The sequence below is a fragment of the Trichosurus vulpecula genome, chromosome 6 (genome assembly GCF_011100635.1).
Source record: "Trichosurus vulpecula isolate mTriVul1 chromosome 6, mTriVul1.pri, whole genome shotgun sequence".
NCBI lineage: Eukaryota > Metazoa > Chordata > Mammalia > Diprotodontia > Phalangeridae > Trichosurus > Trichosurus vulpecula.
Genome location: NC_050578.1, coordinates 204026330 through 204047506, shown reverse-complemented (window position 1 = coordinate 204047506; position 21177 = coordinate 204026330). Strand labels below are relative to the sequence as shown.

The window sequence follows — 21177 nt, the reverse complement described above, 5'->3', positions numbered from 1 at the left end:
CAGGAAGGGCACCAGCAAGTAGCTGTAGATGGGAACCAGAGTTCAAGAAAGGTGAAGACTGGGTGTGTAAGTTTGGGAGTCATCTTCATGGAAGAGTGGTAAGATCAAGTGGAAAAGAGGGCCTAGAATCAAGTCGAGTGAAAATAGAAACAAGGAACAACACACATGCAATCTGCACTTCACAAAGACCTCATATCCTCACAATTACACTGGGAGACTGCTAACACTGGGCAGGTGCTGATATCCCTTTTTTACAGTTCAAACTGAAGCAGGAAGGTTAAGTGACCTGTCCAGGGTCACATAGCTAATAAGTGTCTTAGAGCAGTTTTTGAACTTGCCTTGCTGACTTGAGGCTCAAGGTTATCCACTGTGGCACCTAGCTGCTTCAGAGGACATGTGTGGACCAGGATGGAGGATCTTAAAGCCAAGGTTTTAGGGTCTTTTAGGGAAGCTAAGGAATTAGACAACATCTAGGAGAAAGTGGTCAAATGTTTTCTTTCATACAATTCATCCACTTCCTCTTCTGCCAGCAGGATTGATTTGGAATCCTGCCTTTTCCCTCACTTATCCCAGTCACAAAATTAGTTTAGGGAAAGTATGGGCAGCTTGCAAAAGGTGGCTGACCTCTTGGATCAAGGATAGGTGGCCAAAATGAGAAAGAAATGCAAGGAGTTAATAACTCTGCAGGGGGTATGGAGTAAAAATGCTTCAGCATTCAGAAAACAATGACTCCTGTCTGCTCAGACAAGTGCCAGACCTGAAATCAGAAAGATACAGCTTCCCAAGTTCATAACTGGCTAGTTGGGTGACCCTGGGTGAATCACTTAACCCTATTTGCCTCAGTTCCTCATTGTGTAAAACAAGCTGGAGAAGGAAATGGCAAACTACTCCAGTATCTTTGCCAAGAAAACTAAATGGGGTCACGAAGAGTTGGCTGTAACTAAAATGACTCAACAACAAAAAAATCAGAACATAGCTTGTTAATGAGGTTAAGCAAGCATCCTGTCTAATGGGCACTTGGTGTATCCAAAAATTACAGGTTCTGCCTAGTGGAAACTGAGGTTTTATTTGTAGGGCTATCAAGTGGTTTAAGTAGCCAATGGCATATTACCAACAGTGCTTTGCACACAAGAAGGGGCAGAGGCTTAATGAACTGTACTGGAGCAACACTAATTGTCTACAAATTATCCTAAGGGCCCTAGTGTTGGGTAGAACCCCTATGGAGCACTTGTCATTTAGAGGCTGTAAGAAAAAGGATCTGTCCAAAAGGAGCTCAATGAGGTCTTCAAGTGAAGGCTGGATCACCACTTGCTGGGAAGGTGGAATGGAGTGCTATGAACTGCTTTCCAAAAGTAACATGGGTCAGGGACATTGTTCCTGTAATATGGGGTTCATGGGATTTAGAGTTAGACCTCAGATATCAGTTGCAGTCCTAACTCACTCATTTTAAAGATTGGGAAAGCAAAACCGAGAAAGGTGAACTGACATCCAAGGCTTTCCAACAACTCTAATTTCTATTCATACTTATTTACTAATAACTCTAACTCACCCCCGCTATGGTAATTCTGGTTACATATTTATATGCCTAACATTGTTTCATCAAAGATGATAAGACGTTTTAATCATACACATACTACAAATATGAAAACAAATCATTTTAATTATATACATATTTACACTGAAAAATTAAACAATGACCCTTTCAGCTGTTTTCTATTCACAACAACAATTATTTGGATTTTGCATAATTGCATCATGGATGATGTACAGTATGGATACTGCCAAAACATCGCACACTTCAGAAACGTAACAATTAAAACATGACTCGCAGCCTTATCACAAATACGTTGTGTGAAACGTTCATAGGCCATCTTGGAATACTGCAGACTGGCTCAGCGAGAAGCATTTCTTTCACTGGCTGAAGTTCTGGACTGTACCTACAGAGATACCTAGCCCAACCTAGGGGTTTTCTAGTAACGGAAACACTTCACTGAAGGACTAAGTTTCAGTTTGGCACTAATCTCTCAAATTTAAACAAGTGTCAAAATTGCTATTTGGGGCTGTTGCCTCTTGACTGGAGCAGTGCATGCATTACTCTTGAGTCTACCATCTGCAGGCATGGCCCAGGACATGCAACTCTGAAAAATGCACGAAAACTGAAGAATTAAAAAGGCTGGGATGGGGGAAGGAGGAAAGGATACAAACTTGAAGATGCTCTTATTTCACAAATAAAACCTGTCTTCATTTTTTACGAGGGGCTAGACTACAATCTCACCTACATTCAAGTTCTCACACATGTCTATGTCTAATAGCTGAGTGTGGAAGAAGCACCTTTATGGTGATGTAGTCATCTTGGCTTCAGTTTCCAAGGAAGATGGTTTTAATAAAAAAAGTGATTTAAAAAAAAAACTTAAAGCTCAGAAAGATACTATCCAAAGGGGAAAAAAAATTTTAATTGTACCCACTGAATACTGGCAACTAAGTGGGGCAATTTCAAGACCATTCTTTAGCTGTAAAACTATTGACCCATGTAACTAAAGTGTATATACTTAAAGTGTATAACTTTAAGTTTTGAAGAACAAGCTTTAGTGGGATTCTAGTAAATAATTTTTTTTTTACAATGAGTTGATTTGATATAAATGTCTAAGTGGATCTGAAATAACAGCCAAGGTTAAGGATAGATATGACACTACCAGCTGGGGAGGGTTAAGGGGTGAGAGACAACCAATCCAAAGAGCTTCCCTTTTAGCTAAGTGTTAATACTTTCACATACTGTTAATTATACATTCATTATGGTTGTTTTAAAACAATAGTCAAACCTATATAAATTCTTCATGCTTTCAAAAATATATACAGATGAAAAAACCTGAAGCATAAGAGTTTTTCATTTGACAGCTGCCTGCCTGGGTTACCCACAGAACACCTATTGCTTCTCAAACTTCCTAGAAGTCTGGTAGTCATCCTAAATATAAAAATGAGACTAATTTTAAAACCACATGAGTAAGCCAGTGTCTGATGCAGTTAGAACTCAGGATGGATGAATTAAAGGCACCAGAATGGCTAAGACAATTGTAAAAACTTAGCACCGTCTACCTTCTTTTCAATGTTCAATAATGGACAGCAACCAGCTTCAGTCCCTAGCATTTGGCCTACAGGGCAAATGATAGATGTGGTCCTCAGAGCTGTTCCTTTTACACACCAATATGTAACTATTGCTTAGAGAAAGCATCTATATTGCCAAAGGAGAAATCATCAGCTTAAATAATATTCAAAGCTTATCTGCCAACAATATACAATGTACCTCACAACTAAGATCATAAATAACATTTTGAAAATGTTTTATTTAATGTTGAAAATTTACTCTTTTCAGGAGGGGAGTAGGGGAAGAAGGAAGCAATATACACAAAAAGAAGATAAAGCACCTTAATTAGATAATTCACCTTACCTTAGAAAATGCTAAGGATTTTTTTTTTCTTTCAAACAAAGCTACACTTGAAACCCCAAGCCAATAATATACCAGTACATAAACAATCTCACTTCTATTCCTTCTACAAAAGTCAGTACATATGGACAGGGTGGGATTGGCCGGGGGGGCAAACAGGAAGGAAGCTGGCGATAAAGAGGGAAGAAGATTCATTCAAGTATGAAGTAGTTAAAATTTAGTCCCATGATTTAAAACATGGGTCTTGGATATTCAAGAAAACTAAAGACTTGATAGCCCACAGTCAAGTTTTCAAAGTAAAGAAGTCCACAAGAAACCCAAACTTATCAAATGGGCAGTTGGAGACAGAAGGCATTTATTTTTTACTTTAACTGAAGAATGTGGAATGAGAGACTAAACGGTGTGGGCACTACCATGAAGCTTCTAATAAGTCTAGTACACTACGCTGTTTCAACAGTTTTGGAAAAGCAATCCCATTTTAACTTCCTCTCTGCTAAATCTTACATTGTGAATCTGCTTAGTAAACATGTTGGATCAGAATTTTCTGACTTTTTAGTAAGTCGGGGAGTTTGTAGCCCTTAGAATCTTGACAAAGTGACATTACAGTGTAATACTTTGAGCCAGGCTGGTCCAATCATATTTCCAATGAACTATAGTGTACATGAGGAATAAAAGCAGCAAAAGAACTGGAATGTGATAGGGGTAGTCTCATCCTTAACTCATATATGTGCTCCTAAGTTAGATGCAAGGAGACAGTAAGTATTGAGAGCAAAATAGTAATCAGATAGTCTTGTGGAGGGTAATTTAGAGGCTTAGCAGAAAAAAAGGAAGCTAAAAGGTCTAATCTGAACTCCTTTTGCAACGTTATGTTTCAGGTTAACCATTCAGGGGTGTCCCCAAATGAACCAATGCGGGCCAGAGCAATGGGGTAGGCTGAAGGCATCATTTTGACTGGAGTAATTCCAGCTTCTCTGAAGCAGTTGTGATCTGTATACCTTAATTTGAAGGAGGAAAAGATACCTCTTAAAAATCATCTTAGAGACACAGGATAAACTACAAACACCTCACTGTTGGCTGCCATCAGTCAATGACTACATTCCTTCTATATACTTCTTCTTGGTCTCCAAGGCACCAGTGTGCTTTGCCATCCTGGCTGCTCTGTGACCTCACTATCCCTGGGCCACTCACATCTTAGACAGTCTATTTCCTATTTAATTCCCCATCGCTTCAGGATGCTGGCAGTGAATGTGGACCAAACTGCTCCTTTCTAAAGTGCTTTGTGCCAGTGCTGACATGGAGCAAGGACTTCAGATAGCTAGCAGCACTGTCTGCACATCAAAAACTAAAATGGAAGGAGCAAGCCGAGAGCACATCCTGAAATCAGTCCCTGTTCATCAGAACTAAAGTATCAGGACCAACAGAAAAAAATAATGATAATTCTTTTTATCCATATAGTTTCTCTTTCTTCCCCGTGGGCAAAGATCTCAGGAGAACCCAGGAAATCATCCAATCTCATAATATGCCAAATATCAGAATCCTGACTAAATGCTTAAGGGCAATACAATCATTTCCAAGTATTTACCTTTAAGACTACCTAGGAAGTGAAAATCTATTTTCCCTCATGATCCACTAGAAGATTGCTACTATTGCTTCTTTCAGAGAACCATGAAGAGAGTTTGCACTTTAAAAAGGAAATCCTCAAGTCATATTAAATAGGTTTTTTTTTTCCCCAATGTTGCCCTAACAACTTCTTCTCCCTCTTCCCTTCAGACCCTAGTCGTTCTGGCTCACGAGCTTTTGGATATCATTTTAGCTTTCCCAGCGTTCCCGTTTCAGGAAGCATCCCTAGATATCCAACCACTTTCTGTGAGGAAATTTAAAATCCTTTTCTTCAGAACTTTGTCCAGATAACTAGGGAGGCGACTTTTGGATGGTATGCCCTGTCGTTTCTGGAGGTGGTCTTTTATGATAATTGTTTTCACAGTCAGATAACGAGCTGGGCTCAGATTTAAAGAACTACAAAGCACCTTTTCCCTGTCAGACAAGAGCTCAAAGCCAGGGAGGTTTTCAATTGCAGCAAACTCCCCATCTTTCCCATCTTCCTTTCCTCTTTTAGAGTTGGCTATGTTCTTGTTTTCTTTCCTCTTCTCCCGTTTGTGCCTGGCAGCTTCATATTCTGCTGACTCCTCCATTTTAGTGATTCCATTTCGACGATATCGCTGTAGTTCTCGGATTTTTGTTCGGAGCATTTTTTCTTTGTGAATGTTTTCAAAGAAATCGTCAAATTCTTTACAAGACATAAACTGGTACAAAGGCCTCAGTTTTACCCGTATCTCCTTTTCATCTTTTGTAATTTTACGTTTCATTGACTTTTCCTTATCTTTTTTATCTTTGCCTAGAAAGGCAGGCACTAAGTTATAGTCTCGGGCAATATTCTTTCGTCTTTGTCGCTCCTTGAGTTTTCTAACATACATGTCCACATGGGCTCTTTTGAGCTCTATTTCCACATCATCATCATCATAGTTTACTGAAAGTCCACTAATCAAAGTCTCAGCATCTTGGTCATATTCAATCTCATAGTCATCCCGAAGCGGCATGTACCCTAATTGCTGCTGTTCAGCAACAGTTATATCTAAAGGAGGCAGAGGTGTCGTCAAACTGGGAGACAAGGGTCCTCCACTGGGGCACGTGTGATCTGTCACCCTATTAGGGATGGTGTCAGGGATACAGGCTTTTCCCAGGTTTCCATGGATGTACATGCTTACATAGTGTTCCATCACTTCTTGAGGCGTCCGAGAAGCCCCAACATGAGCAGCCATGTCTTCCTGTAAAAACAAGACCAAAAATTAAATTCACAATCAAATTTTTTAGACCCAGGTTTTACTCAAATACTATTTAACATTTTACAAACATTTAGAAGGAATACCCTATCATCATCACTGTTTTTCCCCAAAAGATATTCATCGTAGCTTCCCTACCAGTTCCAAATATATAGTTTCAGAATCTAGAAACCAAGGCCCTAGTCACAAAACAAAAAGAATACTGGAGCTGGAAGGGGTCTTAGAAATCATTTAGTGCAATTTCTTTATTTTATGAAAGTAAAAACTGAGCCCCTGATCACAGAACCACTTAATAGCTAAGTCAGGACCAGAATCTTAGTCTCCTGACTCCCAGCTATGGTGACTCCATACCCCCATCTTGTATGTAATCTTTGTTACCTTCACATAGTACCTGGAATAAAGCCAGCTCTTAATAAATTCTTACTGACATGGTCAATGTGTTAACTAGTTCTGCTAAACTGATTCTTTTTTCCCTTCTATTTTTAAATCTGTTACAAGGTATAATTTGCCAGGCAGGGAAGTAGAGAGGAATATTCATGGAAACAAATGTGATATTTTTAAAAAAGCTATTTAAAAATAGTTAATATTTTTTTTCAAAAAAGTGTACAACTCAAATCATACTGTTATCACACTTCCTACCCCAAATACAGATGGTTCTTTTGGAACACCTTAGTTAAAACAATACTTTCATTTTAAAAAAATTTACACTAAGACATGCATGATTTAGTGTTGCTTTTTTAGGATCCTTAAACAAAATAAAAAAATGCACAAAACTTTAATAGAATTTGGCTAAAAATAGACCCAGATTTTTAAGGGTGAATTTACACTTTTCCAAACAACTTTCTTAAGTCATGCAACTTATGTTCATAAGATTCTCATCAAGAAGAAATCACAAATTTAACTTTCAATGGAAAAGAGAAGCAGGGCCTAAAATTCAGTTACCCCAAGCATAAAAGTAAATCAGGGGAAGTAAAAAACAAAACATGGAAAAAACTAATCACAAAACTAGACAATAATTATGACTGAACTTTGGAGAGGGACAGACCTCACATCAGCATATCCATTTAGGTGATGGGCCTGCCCTGCTCTGCCATCATGGCCAACTACTATCTAAGGAGGGCAAAACCCAAACGCTATTTTACTTGGCTCTCTGTACCGGAAGACATCAGTGTGAGTGATATGATACAAAGTCAGGGGACCCAGACCAACTATGCCACTTATAAGCTTTGTGGCCCTACGTAGCCCCTTGTGACAAGTCATTCCCCTACTCTGGGTCTCAGTTTCCTCACCAATAAAATGAGAGAATCAAATTAGAAAACCTTTAAGGTTCATTTCAGCTCTGACATTCTATATGCTATGTTCTTAGGTGCCTACTGACACTGTTCTATGATCTTTATGAGCTTTTATATTCTAAAGTGTGACCTTCAGGCAACTTACTTAACCTCTCAGATATCTGCTTTCCCGTCTGTAAATTGAGATCACACTAGATGGCATCTAAGGTCTAAATATTTATGCTTCTTCATCCTGCATTCTATGATGCCTTCTTGCTATGACATTCTGTGTTCTAAGTTCTTTCCAGTTCTAATTTTCTATGGCCTGAAGTCTTTTCCAAGTCTAATAGCATATATGATGATAAGTGTATATAAGCAACAGCCAAAGTACTTTTGTGAATGCCAAGTTTCTTCAGGTAAGTAAAAACTTATGACTGGCAACATACCCCAATCCCCTCCCCCCAATTATTCTTAACTAACATAAACCATACAACTTAGAAGGTTATAGCTGGAAATGAATTTAGAAATTATCTCGTCCAATGCCCCCTCATGACAAATAAGGAAACAGAAAATTTAAAAAGTACAATGACCACCCAATCTACTCCATGAAGCATTCATAAAGTTTCTAATATGAGCAAAGTATTGTGGCAGTCCATGCCACTGTACAGCCCCACTAAAGATACAGAGACAACAAAAAAATATCACATCCAGCAACGTTCTACTGGAAGGGACATGGAAACAGACAAATGTGAGAGAGAAAGAGCAACAACTAAGGGGGTCTGAGGGGGCACAAATGTTAAATCCTGATGGAAATCAGGGACTCTAAGAGGTAGAAGTGTGGAATGAGTGTGTGCATCACAAAAGGCATAAAAGACAACCAATGCAAGAAAAAGGACAGAGGCAACAGACAGAATATTAAGCTCAGAGAACAGAAAATACAATAGTTGGACCACATAAGTATCTGAAGGGAAATGAGCCTGGAAAGGTGGGCTGGAAAGAGACTGAACAAATAGCTTTAAATCCCGAGATCACAAAAAACTAATGGCAAAGCTGGGCTGGCACCCTGCTATCCCAGCTCCCAAACTCATGCTCTTTATAACCCACCAACAATGATGTTAATATAGAACAGATTATACAGCACTTGAGGGTAGGGACTTAGGAATAACTACATATAGTGCACAATATGAAAAGAGAAGAGGTGAGAGTGTGGGATGTATACTTAAAAACCACTTAGAAAGACTTTTGTTGGGGAGGGGGAAGTTTGCATAAAGCTTTCTACACTATTTACTGTCATTTATATAAAAAGATATATAAGTATATATGCATTATTGTGTGCCTTCTGAACATAATCCAGGCAAAGTCAGGGATCATGGACAGAAACTGTATGGTTGGAGGGGTGAATGGGGCAGAATATAGACAGACAGATAGATAGATGGATAGATAGATAGATAGATAGATATGCATATGTATGTATTTTTTTAATCTAGCAATTCCATTGTAACAGTTGGTTAAAACTGAACTGAAGACCCGTTACTCAAAAACTTCATATGCAGCCATGGCATTAAAGATACTAAAAAATGGTAATATTTTACCTACCCTGTGACCTCAATTATCTAGAACTTAGACAAGGACATGGAATAAAGCAAAAACAACGCACCTCAACAATCACAATCGATGATACACAAAGTTAATGCACAGAATCTCAAAAGAAAGGACACACAACATTACTACATTGCCTGCAATAGATGATTACCATATAAAGATAACTCGACATAGTGAGAAAAGGCTCAGGCCGTAAGCAGAAAAAGAAGTGTTGCGATATTTTGGAAGGATCTGATTCAAGATGGTTGAAGATTGGCTACTAAAAGGTGAAGGAGAATGGGGGGCGGAGCCAAGATGGCGGCTGGTAAGCACAGACTAGAGTGAGCTCCATACCCGAGTCCCTCCAAAAACCTATAAAAATGGCTCTGAACCAATTCTAGAACGGCAAAACCCACAGAACAGCAGAGGGAAGCAGGGCTCCAGCCCAGGACAGCCTGGATGGTCTCTGGGTGAGGTCTATTCCACACGGAGCTGGGAGCTGGGAACAGAGTGGAGCAGAGCCCAGCCTGAGCGGCGTGGACCATCCAGACCAGAAGCCGGGCGGAGGGGGCCCTAGCGCCCTGAATATGTGAGCTGCGGCAGCTACGAGACTTCTCAACCCACAAACACCAAAGACTGCGGAGAAGGTTAGTGGGAAAAGCTGCTGGAGTGGAAGGAGTTCGCGGTTCGGCTTCCAGCCCCGGGGGCAGCGGAGGTGGGGCAGCTACAGCTGTTGTTACTTCCGGCTCCAGGCCCACCTGGTGGGAGGAATTAAGTGGCAGATCAGAGCAGGAGTGCAACAGCCTGCTGCAGATCTAAGCCCGGTCTGGACTGGGGGCCCTTGGGGAAGGAGGAGTGCGGCTCTGACAGAGCTGGCACCTCCCCCCCAAACGTAGAACATAGAACTCATTAGTCTACAAGCAGTCATACCCCACTGAAAAACTCAAGGGTCAAGTTAGTTGGTTGGGAATATGGCCAGGCAGCGAAAACGTGCCCAGATTCAGTCTCAGACTTTGGATTCTTTCTTTGGTGACAAAGAAGACCAAAACATACAGCCTACAGAAGACAACAAAGTCATAGAGCCTACAACAAAAGCCTCCAAGAAAAACATGAACTGGTCTCAGGCCATGGGAAGAGCTCAAAAAGGATTTGGAAAAGCAAGTTAGAGAAGTAGAGGAAAAATTGGGAAGAGAAAAGAGAAGGATGCGAGAAAACCATGAAAAACAAGTCAATGACCTGCTAAAGGAGACCCAAAAATTACTGAAAAATACACTGAAGAAAACAACACCTTAAAAAATAGACTAACTCAAATGGCAAAAGAGCTCCAAAAAGCCAATGAGGAGAAGAATGCCTTGAAAGGCAGAATTAGCCAAATGGAAAAGGAGGTCCAAAAGACCACTGAAGAAAATACTACTTTAAAAATTAGATTGGAGCAAGTGGAAGCTAGTGACTTGATGAGAAATCAGGATATTATAAAACAGAACCAAAGGAATGAAAAAATGGAAGACAATGTGAAATATCTCCTTGGGAAAACCACTGACCTGGAAAATAGATCCAGGAGAGATAATTTAAAAATTATTGGACTACCTGAAAGCCATGATCAAAAAAAGAGCCTAGATACCATCTTTCAGGAAATTATCAAGGAGAACTGCCCTGATATTCTAGAGCCACAGGGCAAAATAGAAATTGAAAGAATCCATCGATCGCCTCTGCAAATAGATCCCAAAAAGAAATCTCCTAGGAATATTGTTGCCAAATTCCAGAGCTCCCAGATCAAGGAGAAAATACTGCAAGCAGCCAGAAAGAAACAATTTGAGTATTGTGGAAACCCAATCAGAATAACCCAAGATCTGGCAGCTTCTACATTAAGAGATCGAAGGGCTTGGAATGCGATATTCCGGAGGTCAATGGAGCTAGGATTAAAACCTAGAATCACCTACCCAGCAAAACTGAGTATCATGTTCCAAGGCAAAATATGGAGTTTCAATAAAATAGAGGACTTTCAAGCTTTCTCAGTGAAAAGACCAGAACTGAATAGAAAATTTGACTTTCAAACACAAGAATCAAGAGAAGCATGAAAAGATAATCAAGAAACGGAAATTGCAAGGGACTTACTAAAGTTGAACTGTTTTGTTTACATTCCTACATGGAAAGATGATGAGTATGATTCATGAGACCTCAGTATTAGGGTAGTTGAAGGGAATATGCATATATATATATGTATATGTTTATGTATATATATAAGTGAATGTGTATGTATGTATATATCTATGTGTATATGTATGTATGTGTATGTATGTGTATATATATATGTGTTTATATATATATATGTATATATATATATATGTAAAAGAGAGAGAGCAGACACAGGGTGAGTTGAGGATGAAGGGAAGATAGCTAAAAGAAATAAAATGAAATTAAGGGATGAGAGAGTAACATACTGAGAGAGGGAGATAGGGAGATATAGAATGGGGTGGATTATCTCGCATAAAGGTGGCAAGAGGAAGCAGTTCTATGGGAGGAGGGGAGAGGGCAGGTAAGGGGGGAATGAGTGAACCTTGCTCTCATCAGATTTGGCCTGAGGGGGAATACCATACATACTCAGTTGGGTATCTTACCCCACAGGAAAGAAGAGGGAGGAAGATAAAAAAAAAAAAATAAAAGGTGGGGGGATGATGGAGTGGAAGGCAGATGGGAATGGAGGTAATCAAAACAAACACTTTGGAAAGGGGACAGGGTCAAGGGAGAAAATTCAATAAAGTGGGATGGGTTGGGAAGGAGCAAAATGTAGTTAGCCTTTCACAACATGAGTATTGTGGAAGGGTTATACATAATAATACATGTGTGGCCTAGGTTGAATTGCTCAACTTCTTAGGGAGGGTGGGTGGGAAGGGAAGAGGGAAGGGAATTTGGAACTCAAAGTTTTAAAATCAGATGTTCAAAAACAAAAACAGTTTTTGTATGCAACTAAAAAATAAGATACACAGGCAATGGGGGGTAGAAATTTATCTTGCCCTACAAGAAAGGAAGGGAAAAGGGGATGAGAGGGGAGGGGGGTGATAGAGGGGAGGGCTGACTGGGGAACAGGGCAACCAGAATATAAGCCATCTTGGAGTGGGGGGGGGGGGGTAGAAATGGTGAGAAAATTTGTAATTCAAACTGTTGTGAAAATCAATGCTGAAAACCAAATATGTTAAATAAATAAATTGCATTTAAAAAAAAATAATAAAAATAAAAGGTGATGGAGGCAACCCTGAGTTCCTAAAGGTCATGGTCCTACTCAAGCTGGAAAGGCTTCAAGTATAGACTCGGGAACTGTCTGCGTCTGCTGTCAGTCATCCAAGGACCAAACTAGCTAGGCTGGGAGAGGCTCATCATTAGAAATTTGCCCAACAAAACTCCAAATCTGACTAAACCATAGCATTATTAAAGAATTTTTCTTCAATTTCTGTTATTAGCCTTTGTATATTTTTCATTAACGCAAACATTTCCAAACAAAAAGGGTTTTGTTTGTTTGTTTTACTGTATGCAGGTTGTCCTTAAGAGCATATGCTCTAGATCAGGGCTGTCCAAAATGCAGCCCGCCTACAAGCACAGAAACTTACATAAATGCTTTAGTAAACGAAGCTGAGCAGAGCTCTCACTAAAACAGAAAATCAAATATATTGTCTATTGTTTCAATAAAAACCTAAGGTTGGACAGCCCTGCTCTAGATCATTTTATTAGGCTGGCTATCAGTAGTATTTTCCATGAATAAAATGTTTTGAGTATGTTTTTTTTCCTAGCACAAGAACGAAAGAAAGGCTATTTGTCTATCAGTCTATAAATGGGATTCCTGTAATGGTGTGGGGAAGAAAGGCTGGTTGAGACAGCAGATCTCTTTAAGGTCTCATCCAACACTGGATTCTATGTCATCAATGTCAGGCACTATCTGTCATCTATGGCACTGTCGTCAATGAAGACATGAAAAAGTTGTGACATGATTAAATTAATGATGGAGTTCCCATACTGCTGAAATCATCTATCTTTTAAAGCCCTGAAGTGCTTTAAGGAATAAAGAAAGCTACAAGTATTAGTAGTTGCGACCATTCACTTTCTAGTGATAATGGATAAAGTGGTTACATACAACAAATCTCTTTAAAAGTCAACAATTTATGTAAAAGACAACAGTGCTTTTCTTTAGTCATCAGAGGGTCCAACCTTCCTGAAGGTTTATGAAATTGGAAGCATTATGCTATAGGAAACATGAATTGAGCAAAGGTGGTTATGCTTTAACTGATTCCACCCTAAAAGATGTAAAGACCTACACTCCCCCACATCAAGGATGTCGGTAGTTAACAGCCAGCAACCATAGAGCTACCCAGAGGCATCATTCAGACGTTAATTATGAGCTTGGATAGCAGACCTACAGTCTTCCTCAGTGTTCCTATAGTGTTCCTCACTCTCTATTTTGACTCTTTGAGAGGACTTAACAGATCAATCATTTCCAATTGATAGATGGTTGGAAGAAGTAAGTCACAGGAGCAAAGAAACTCTTAGAATCCTGTCCTGCTATCTCAACTAAGTCAAATAATTCCATGAGTAATTATTTAGCTAGAACTAAAAAAAAAAACCATGATCTGTGTTTTATTTGATTGGTCACCATATAAAGCTTTCTTTAAGCTTGTTTGCTTTCTCGGCAAGGAAGACGACTACTACAAGTGCTATTTACAAATCATCTGTCTTTTACACTACACTTGTCACCTAGGTTACCAGCATATCTTCAGCATATTATGCAAGATTATAGGATTGAGAAATAATAAGCACAAGTGAACATCTTTCCATTGAATCAAAAGCAAAGCCAAATATGAAAGTGGCTACTATCTCTTCTAAAACACATACCATCTATGAAACAGATAAGAACTCTACTAGCTTTGCACAATTCCTAACTTAATCTTAGTTTTTGAATAATAAAGACAAGTCTAAATGAGACCAAGAGGAAAAAAGTGTGAGTGGGTTTGATTTCCTAAATGAACCTGGAGTGATCTCCACTCATAATTTAATCCTTGACGATGTCCAACTTCAAATGCCTATCAAAATGTATGTGTTGAAAAAACAGAGCTTTTCCTTGTGAATTCTACGTATCCATTCTATGACCCATATATCCTCCTTCCAGGATAAGCATGGTTTTAAAAGAGAATTTACCGCTTGTGAAAGCATATTAAAAGCCTCCTGCTTAGTTTCTTAAGAAACAATGATTATTTTCCTCTAAAGCTTTTTCCATTATCTTTTAAAAAGTCAATACCTAAAGACAGATAAAATGTGTTCTGGTTCACATCATTCCCTCCCCACACCTAAAACGACTGACATTAGGACCTCAACTTCTCCAAAGCAGGCACAGAACTTCATCAGAACTGGTAAATGGAAAAAAGGTTCCATTGTTTAACTCTAGGAATGATGGTAGTAGCCCAGGATGGAACAAAATAAACAATTTTGGAATGTAAACCCAAACTATAGTTTTACATAGTGATCTTTTCCTGCTTTAAGATTTCTATAAATGTTACATGAAATTCTAATTCTCTTCGTCCTGTCTCAGCTAGAAATAGCTTGGATATTAAATCAAATTGTTTCTGGTAGTTGTTTAGTCATTTTTAGTAGTGTCCAACTCTTCATGACCTTCCCCCTGCTTTTTTTTGAAGGGAGGGTTCTTGGCAAAGATATTTAAGTGGTTTGCTTTTTTTCTCCTCCATTTCATTTTACTGATGAGGAAACTGAGGCAAACAGGGTTAAGTGACTTGCCCAGGGTCACCCAGTAAGTGTCTGATGACAGATTCTAATTCATGTTTTCCTGACTCCAGGGCTTGCACTCAGCCTATCCACTGCACCACCTAGCTGCCCCAGTCTGTTAAACTCGAGTCTAAAAATATTCATAGGCCAGAGTATTTCCTGACCCTGCAGCATGTGTACGTGTGTATATTTGTGTTACCAAGCAAAGCCAAGACTTCTACACTTCTCCCTAAGTATCCTACAAACTACCATGGATGCTATGTAACTTAACTGCATAGATCAATTGTGTTGAAAACAATCTTTCACAAAATGATGAACTATAGTGTTTATTTCTTTGTTACTCTGTGAGAAATTATCTTAGTCTTTGAATAACCCAAAGCTTTTATTAAAGCTACTAACATCTCCAGCTTATGGTTTTTGTACAATTCTACTCTACTAAACCTGTAACAATGATATTCTGGTTTAGATGTATTTATTTCATTTCTTTCCTCTATAGTGATGTGTACTGTGCAAAGTCAAGAGAGATGAGACAATTCTTGAGGGTTTATGGTTCAAATTGCTTGCAAAATCTAACATATAAAGTTGAACTAAGAGAGGGAATCCTAAACTCAAGAAGTTCTGAAAATTCTCCTTTCTTTTCTCTTTCTGTAAAGGGATTTGGTAACTGGATAGAAATTAAAGTTGGAATCTTCAAGAGAATGTGGGCTCAGTAGCATTTGAAAGGAGAAATGGGAACTGACCAGGAAAAAAAGAATAAAGACTAAACTAAGTGAAGAAACAAGGCACACTGAGACAAAATAACTAGAAACTAAATGGGAAGAAAAATGGAAGCAGATTCAAGATTAGAATGAAAATCTAAAACAAAGGATAAGTTTTCACATGAAGTGGGAGGTGGAAAAAAGTCGGTTTAGTAATGTTTTTTGAACAGAAATAGGAATGGGAGGGAAAACAAAAATCCCAATCTAGAGAGTACGTGATAGTCTTACAAGCACTAACAAGAGTGCTAAACTATCTTTATTCCTGAGTAGCCTCCGGCCCCAAAGGGAAAGGCCCTTGGCTTCTACCTGTTGCACAGTTGCCTCCTCTTCACTTCAAACATTCACACACTGACCTCTGAGGTTATCAACATATGAGTGTTGCTAAATTGAAGTTGTAAACTTTCTTTAAGGTCTCCTTTGGAAGCAGCGAGGCATGATGGAAAGTGCATGGATTTTAGAGTCAGAGAACCTGGGTTTGAATAACAAATCTGCTGCTTACTACCCTTGTGATCTTACAGAGTAAACTCTTTCCCCTTCCTCGGCCTTAGTGTCTTCAAATGTAAAAGAAAGCGGTCAGATTAGATGGCCTTAAAGGTTCTTTGGGTTTTTCCCCCAAGTCTAACATTCTATGATCTATGCTAGATCATCCTTCTGTTCACACAGGCTGGCGAGTCTCCTGCCAATTCCCTGATTCATACATTGTATAAGCTATCAGAATCATCTTCCTCATATAGCACTCTGCATATCTCCTTTTAAAAACCTTTCATGGCTCTGCACTTCCTACCAAATAAAGTCTGAATCCTTAAAACATTCAAGGTCCTCTGCAACCTAGCTCCAACCTCACACTATTCCCATTCCAACTGAATGGCTCTCTGTTACCTTCCTTAAATCACCCCCTTGCAATATGTGAAATAGATTTTGCATTTCCCACCTTAACTGAGCTTCCTCCCTTCCTCTGAGGCACAGTTTGGGGGTACCATCACCTCCAATAAATCCCCAAGAGATATTCCTCTTTATATTTCTCTCAGAACACTTCATTTAAACTGTTTCTTTGCCTTTATCACAATCTACTTTAAATCATACCTGTATGTCCTATTATCCAACTGGGATCATAAACTTAAAAGGTAAAATTTTTCATCTCTGACTCTTCTCAAACACTTGCACATAGTAGGATTTTAACCCAAAATCCCAAAACAAAACAAGTCCTTGTTGAATTGCACTTAATGATTTTGTAAAATGGCCTGCAGCTTGTCCACACCTGCCAGTCTTATGCTACCTCACTGTGGGCCACTAGAAAAAGTAGTAAGCAGCATGTGATGAAAACAAGTATTAGGGTTTCTGTTACTGTTTTGAATCAAATGAAAAGCTAGAATGAAGTCTGGCATCAATTATAAAACATGCTCCTTTGGGACAAGGGCTCTTTCATTTTGTCTTTATATCACCAAAGCTGGGAACCAGAGCTGGGAGCGTAGTAGGTGCTTAGTAATGTTGAAAGATTGTGTGGACTCTTATCCTTTGTGTGAAGTAATCCAACCTGAAGCACAAAGAACTTTGGAGAATGCCACAAGTATCAAAAAGGTTTTAACTTACATGCTAAATATAAAAGGAACTTCTGAATAGATGCAACCTGAGAGGAGCCAAACGTGAATGGCAAAGGGCAGAATGACTGCTGGAGGCAGAAGCCCAAACAAACAGTCCGAAAGAGCCTAACTAAAACCTGCAACACTACAGGCATAAAAGAGAGTACTATTATGTTGCCTGGACTAGCAAAGCTTCAGGAAAATGTTAATAACACGGTATATAATCAAAGGCCACTTGCAGCCTAGCACAAACCCATTGTAACATTATTATTTAACAGATTGTGCCTTTAATACAAATGAGACGGTCACTGATAATCAGGATCCTTTGACCCATTGTTCCTATGAAACTGACATAATTTCAGCAGCAAGTGATGTCATATGAGGTATACCTGTAGCTGTACTTAACCCCTTCTGCATTCCCACCCATGACCAAAACCTGGCTAACATCATGACTAACAAACTGCACAGGGAGCTACACTTCAGATTTGAATCATTCATACTTACAGAAGCAGAAATAACAAACTGGCACAACCTTTCATCTTGCTGAGGGAATTCTGCTGAGAATCATAAGTAGGTCTTTTGGAGGAGGCCTTACCAATTAAGGGCCTACTTGTATGTAAACTGAAAAGAATGACACTTGTTATTAAACCAAGATTTTCTCAAGTATCACTAATTAAAACTTTCTGATAAATATAAAAGGGTGATTCTCATATATTGTCTCTTCTGACAAATTATTTTAAAGGAACTTTTTGACATTGAGAGCTAAAGGACCATTATTGAGTCAATAATTCATTAAGTCAAGGAATATGCAACTAAATCATAAGACTCTTAGAATTTGTCAACCTTTGTATTGCTTCTACTTAGCACACAGCTAGGCAGTTAACAAACATTTACTCAATTGAGCTCAAGCATTTCTCAATTGCAATCTATAATTTGAAAATATATCCTACTCTTGTTTCTATCACAGGTCACTCTCCATGGAAAGTGATGTTCTAAAGATAAAAGATATCAGTAGTATTTTGAAATGCAGAGGACTAAAACGCAAAGTATTTTATGAGTAAGATTCTCTTAGTTCAAATTTTCTGTAGACTATATCAAGGTGGCCACGAAGTAACTGGCTCTGTCCCTGGAGGTGTTCAAATGACACAAGAGGCTGGATAATGACTTTGTCAGGGAGGTGGGTGGGGCTGGGTGAGTTTTAGACCAGAGGACCTCCAAAGCCCCTTTTCTCTTCTAAAATCCTCCAATTCCTAAGGACGTGGTTTTCTTGATTAAGTAGGAAAGAGTGAATTTACTGGTGAAAAATACACTCTGCTAAATTATTTGGCTGAATACTGTTTCCTTTTGTGGGAATACAGAAGATGGGACTTACCAAGGCAAATGAATATTCTGCCTAGCCAACTCAGTTCCCACTGTGCCCTCTGATAGTATTCGGTCCCTCCTGCCTCTCAGGAATTAAATAAGAATACGGTAGGACTGAAAAAGCACTGGATTTTGGAGGCAGAGGGATCTGGGTTTGAACTTGGGCTCTGCCACTTACTACCTGTGTGGCCTTAAGCACCTCATTTCTCTTCTAGAGGCCACATCTGGAAGAAGAGATAGACTCACCTAGAGAAAATGACTTCTAAGGTCGCTTTTAACTCGAAGGGGAAAAATTCCATGAGAAGATACAAGGATATGTATCTTCAAGTATACAAAAGATTGTGGCATGAAAGAGGAAAAAGAGAAAACTAGGAACAAAAGGGTGAAAGTCACATCAGATCTTCATTAAATATAATGGAAACACTCTCTCACAATCAAACTGTTGGGTAAAGTGAGCTGCCACAGGAGGGAGGGAGTCTTTCAATACCAGGGCTCTTCCCACAGGGGCTTCAGGACCAAGATATTCTGTCACAGATTCTTGTTCAGGTACAAGTGGACTAGATGAACTCTGGGGTCCTGCCAACTCAAATGCTAGCAGCATGGGAGGTCACAAAGATGAGAAGGAGGTAGAAATTGGGGTAAAAGGTCCTAGGAAGAAGGAATCGGGGGAGGAAGGATGGGAAGGTCCTGAGGAGGTGAAAGGATGGCAAGGTCATGAGAAGGGGGAAGGATAAGAAAGTCCTGGGGAGGGAGAAGGTCCTGTGGAGAGGGAGGGGATGGGAAGGTACTGGGGAGGGGAAGAAGATCCTGGGGAGAAGGAGGGATGAGAAGGTCCTGAAGAAAGAGATGGGGATGAGAAGGTCCTAAGAAGGGGAAGGGTTCTCATGAGAAGGTACTGGAGAGGGAGAAAGATGACAAAGTGCTAGGGAGGAGAATGAGAAGGTCCTGGGGAAAGGGAGGGATACAAAAGGGGATAACAAGGTGCAAGTGTGGAGGAGAGATGACAAGATGGTGGGGGGGGGGGGGGGCGGTAACAAGGTGCTGGGAAAGGGAAGGAGGATGCGAAGGTGCTGGGGATAGGGAGGGATGGAGGGATGGATGACAAAGTGTTGGGAAAGATGGGGGATAACAAGGTGCTAAGGAGGGAGAGGGATGCAGGGGGTGTGACAAGGTATTGGGGTGTGGGGGATTATAAGGTGCCAGGTAGGGGGAGCGATGCAGGGAGGTGACAGGGTCATGGGTGGGGGGTGACAGGATGATGGGGGGGTGACAGGCTGCGGGGAGGGGGAAGGACGCAGGGGGGTGACAGGGTGCGGGGAAGGACGCGGGGGGTGACAGGGTGCGGGGAGGGGGAAGGGATGCGAGGGGTGACAGAGTGATGGAGGGGTGACAGGGTGCGGGGAGGGGGAGGGACGCGGGGGGCAACACGGTACGGGGAGGAGAAAGGACGCGGGGGAGTGACAAGGTGCGGGGAGGGGGAAGGGATGCGAGGGGTGACAGAGTGATGGAGGGGTGACAGGGTGCGGGGAGGGGGAAGGACGCGGGGGGTGACAAGGTGCGGGGAGGGGGAAGGGATGCCAGGGGTGACAGAGTGATGGGGGGGGTGACAGGGTGCGGGGAGGGGAGGGACTGGGCCCCTGCCCCGGGCCGCGGCGCTCACCCAGTTGCCGAAGCCGAACTGCTCGATGGCATCGAGCAGGAGCTGCTCCTCCCGGCTGGTCCAGCCGCCCTCGGCCTCGGGCCCCCACAGCGTGAAGCGGCCGCCGTCCACCAGCTGATAGCCGTGCCAGCGCCGGTGGTGGCCGATCTCGGCGCCGGCCGAGAAGCACTCGGGGCACAGCTCGATGTCCTGGCACTCTGTGCAGCGGAAGCGCAGCGGGCTCACCTCGGCCAGACAGTACACACAGTACTTCTTCCCCAGCTCCGCCATCTTCCCCCGCTCGCCCGCGACTGTCCCGCCGACGCCGCCGACCGAGACGCCGCCACTTCCCCCGGCGGACGAGGGCGGGTACGATGAACAACCGCCGCCGCCGCCGCCGCCGCCACCGCCGCCCGCCGCGGCTGCCGGAGCCGCCACCGCTGCTGCTACCGCCAAGGCCCAGGAGCCGCCGGAGCCAGCCAGCCGAATGTCTCGTCTCAGTACGCAGGCGCCATCCGACCCCGTCAGGCCTCCGTCTTCCCTCCTCCGCATCGCGCAGGCGCTTAGAACCAAACAACGCCGGCGCAAGCGTGAAACCTTTAACAACCCCCTCCGGCCTCCGGCCCTGGTTGAGGAAAGACAGTTCTATCGTCTGCGTCTGCGCATTCCCTTTTCCCTCCTCTTCCCCCCACCGCTTTCCCGACTTTTTTCTTCCCTGCGCCTGCGTCCTTCTCCTGGTCGCTCCCAATCCCCGAGCGAGGGAGGAGGGAGAGTGTGAGGTGTGAGCCGACTACGCTTCTTTTGTCACGCCCCGCCCCGCCCTACCGTCTCCGTCCCCGCCCAGTCGAGGGAGCTCACTCTCCCGCGCCTTCGTGGCCTCCCATTGGCGGGCGAAGGAGGAGAAAAGCCAATCGCCCTCGTCGCCACCAGCGCCTCTG

The 21177-nt window shown here is 41.5% G+C and overlaps 1 protein-coding gene across 1 annotated transcript; it reads right to left on the bottom strand.

Annotated features, from left to right (window-relative positions):
* Positions 1 to 1641: 1641 nt before the first annotated feature.
* Positions 1642 to 21045, bottom strand: TADA2B (transcriptional adaptor 2B). Its single transcript, XM_036764530.1, has 2 exons — positions 20261 to 21045; positions 1642 to 6267 (listed from the first exon to the last, which is right to left on the bottom strand). The coding sequence occupies exons 1-2, from the start codon at positions 20789 to 20791 to the stop codon at positions 5275 to 5277; spliced, it is 1524 nt and encodes a 507-aa protein (XP_036620425.1). The 5' UTR covers positions 20792 to 21045; the 3' UTR covers positions 1642 to 5274.
* Between the last annotated feature and the right edge of the window lie 132 nt (positions 21046 to 21177).

Excerpts from the sequence above, each read along its gene's own strand:
- TADA2B (XM_036764530.1), bottom strand. The coding sequence starts at position 20,791 with ATGCGGAGGAGGGAAGACGGAGGCCTGACGGGGTCGGATGGCGCCTGC. Across the intron at positions 6,268-20,260 it reads AGTTCGGCTTCGGCAACTGG|GAAGACATGGCTGCTCATGT; the intron begins GTGAGCGCCGCG and ends TTGTTTTTACAG.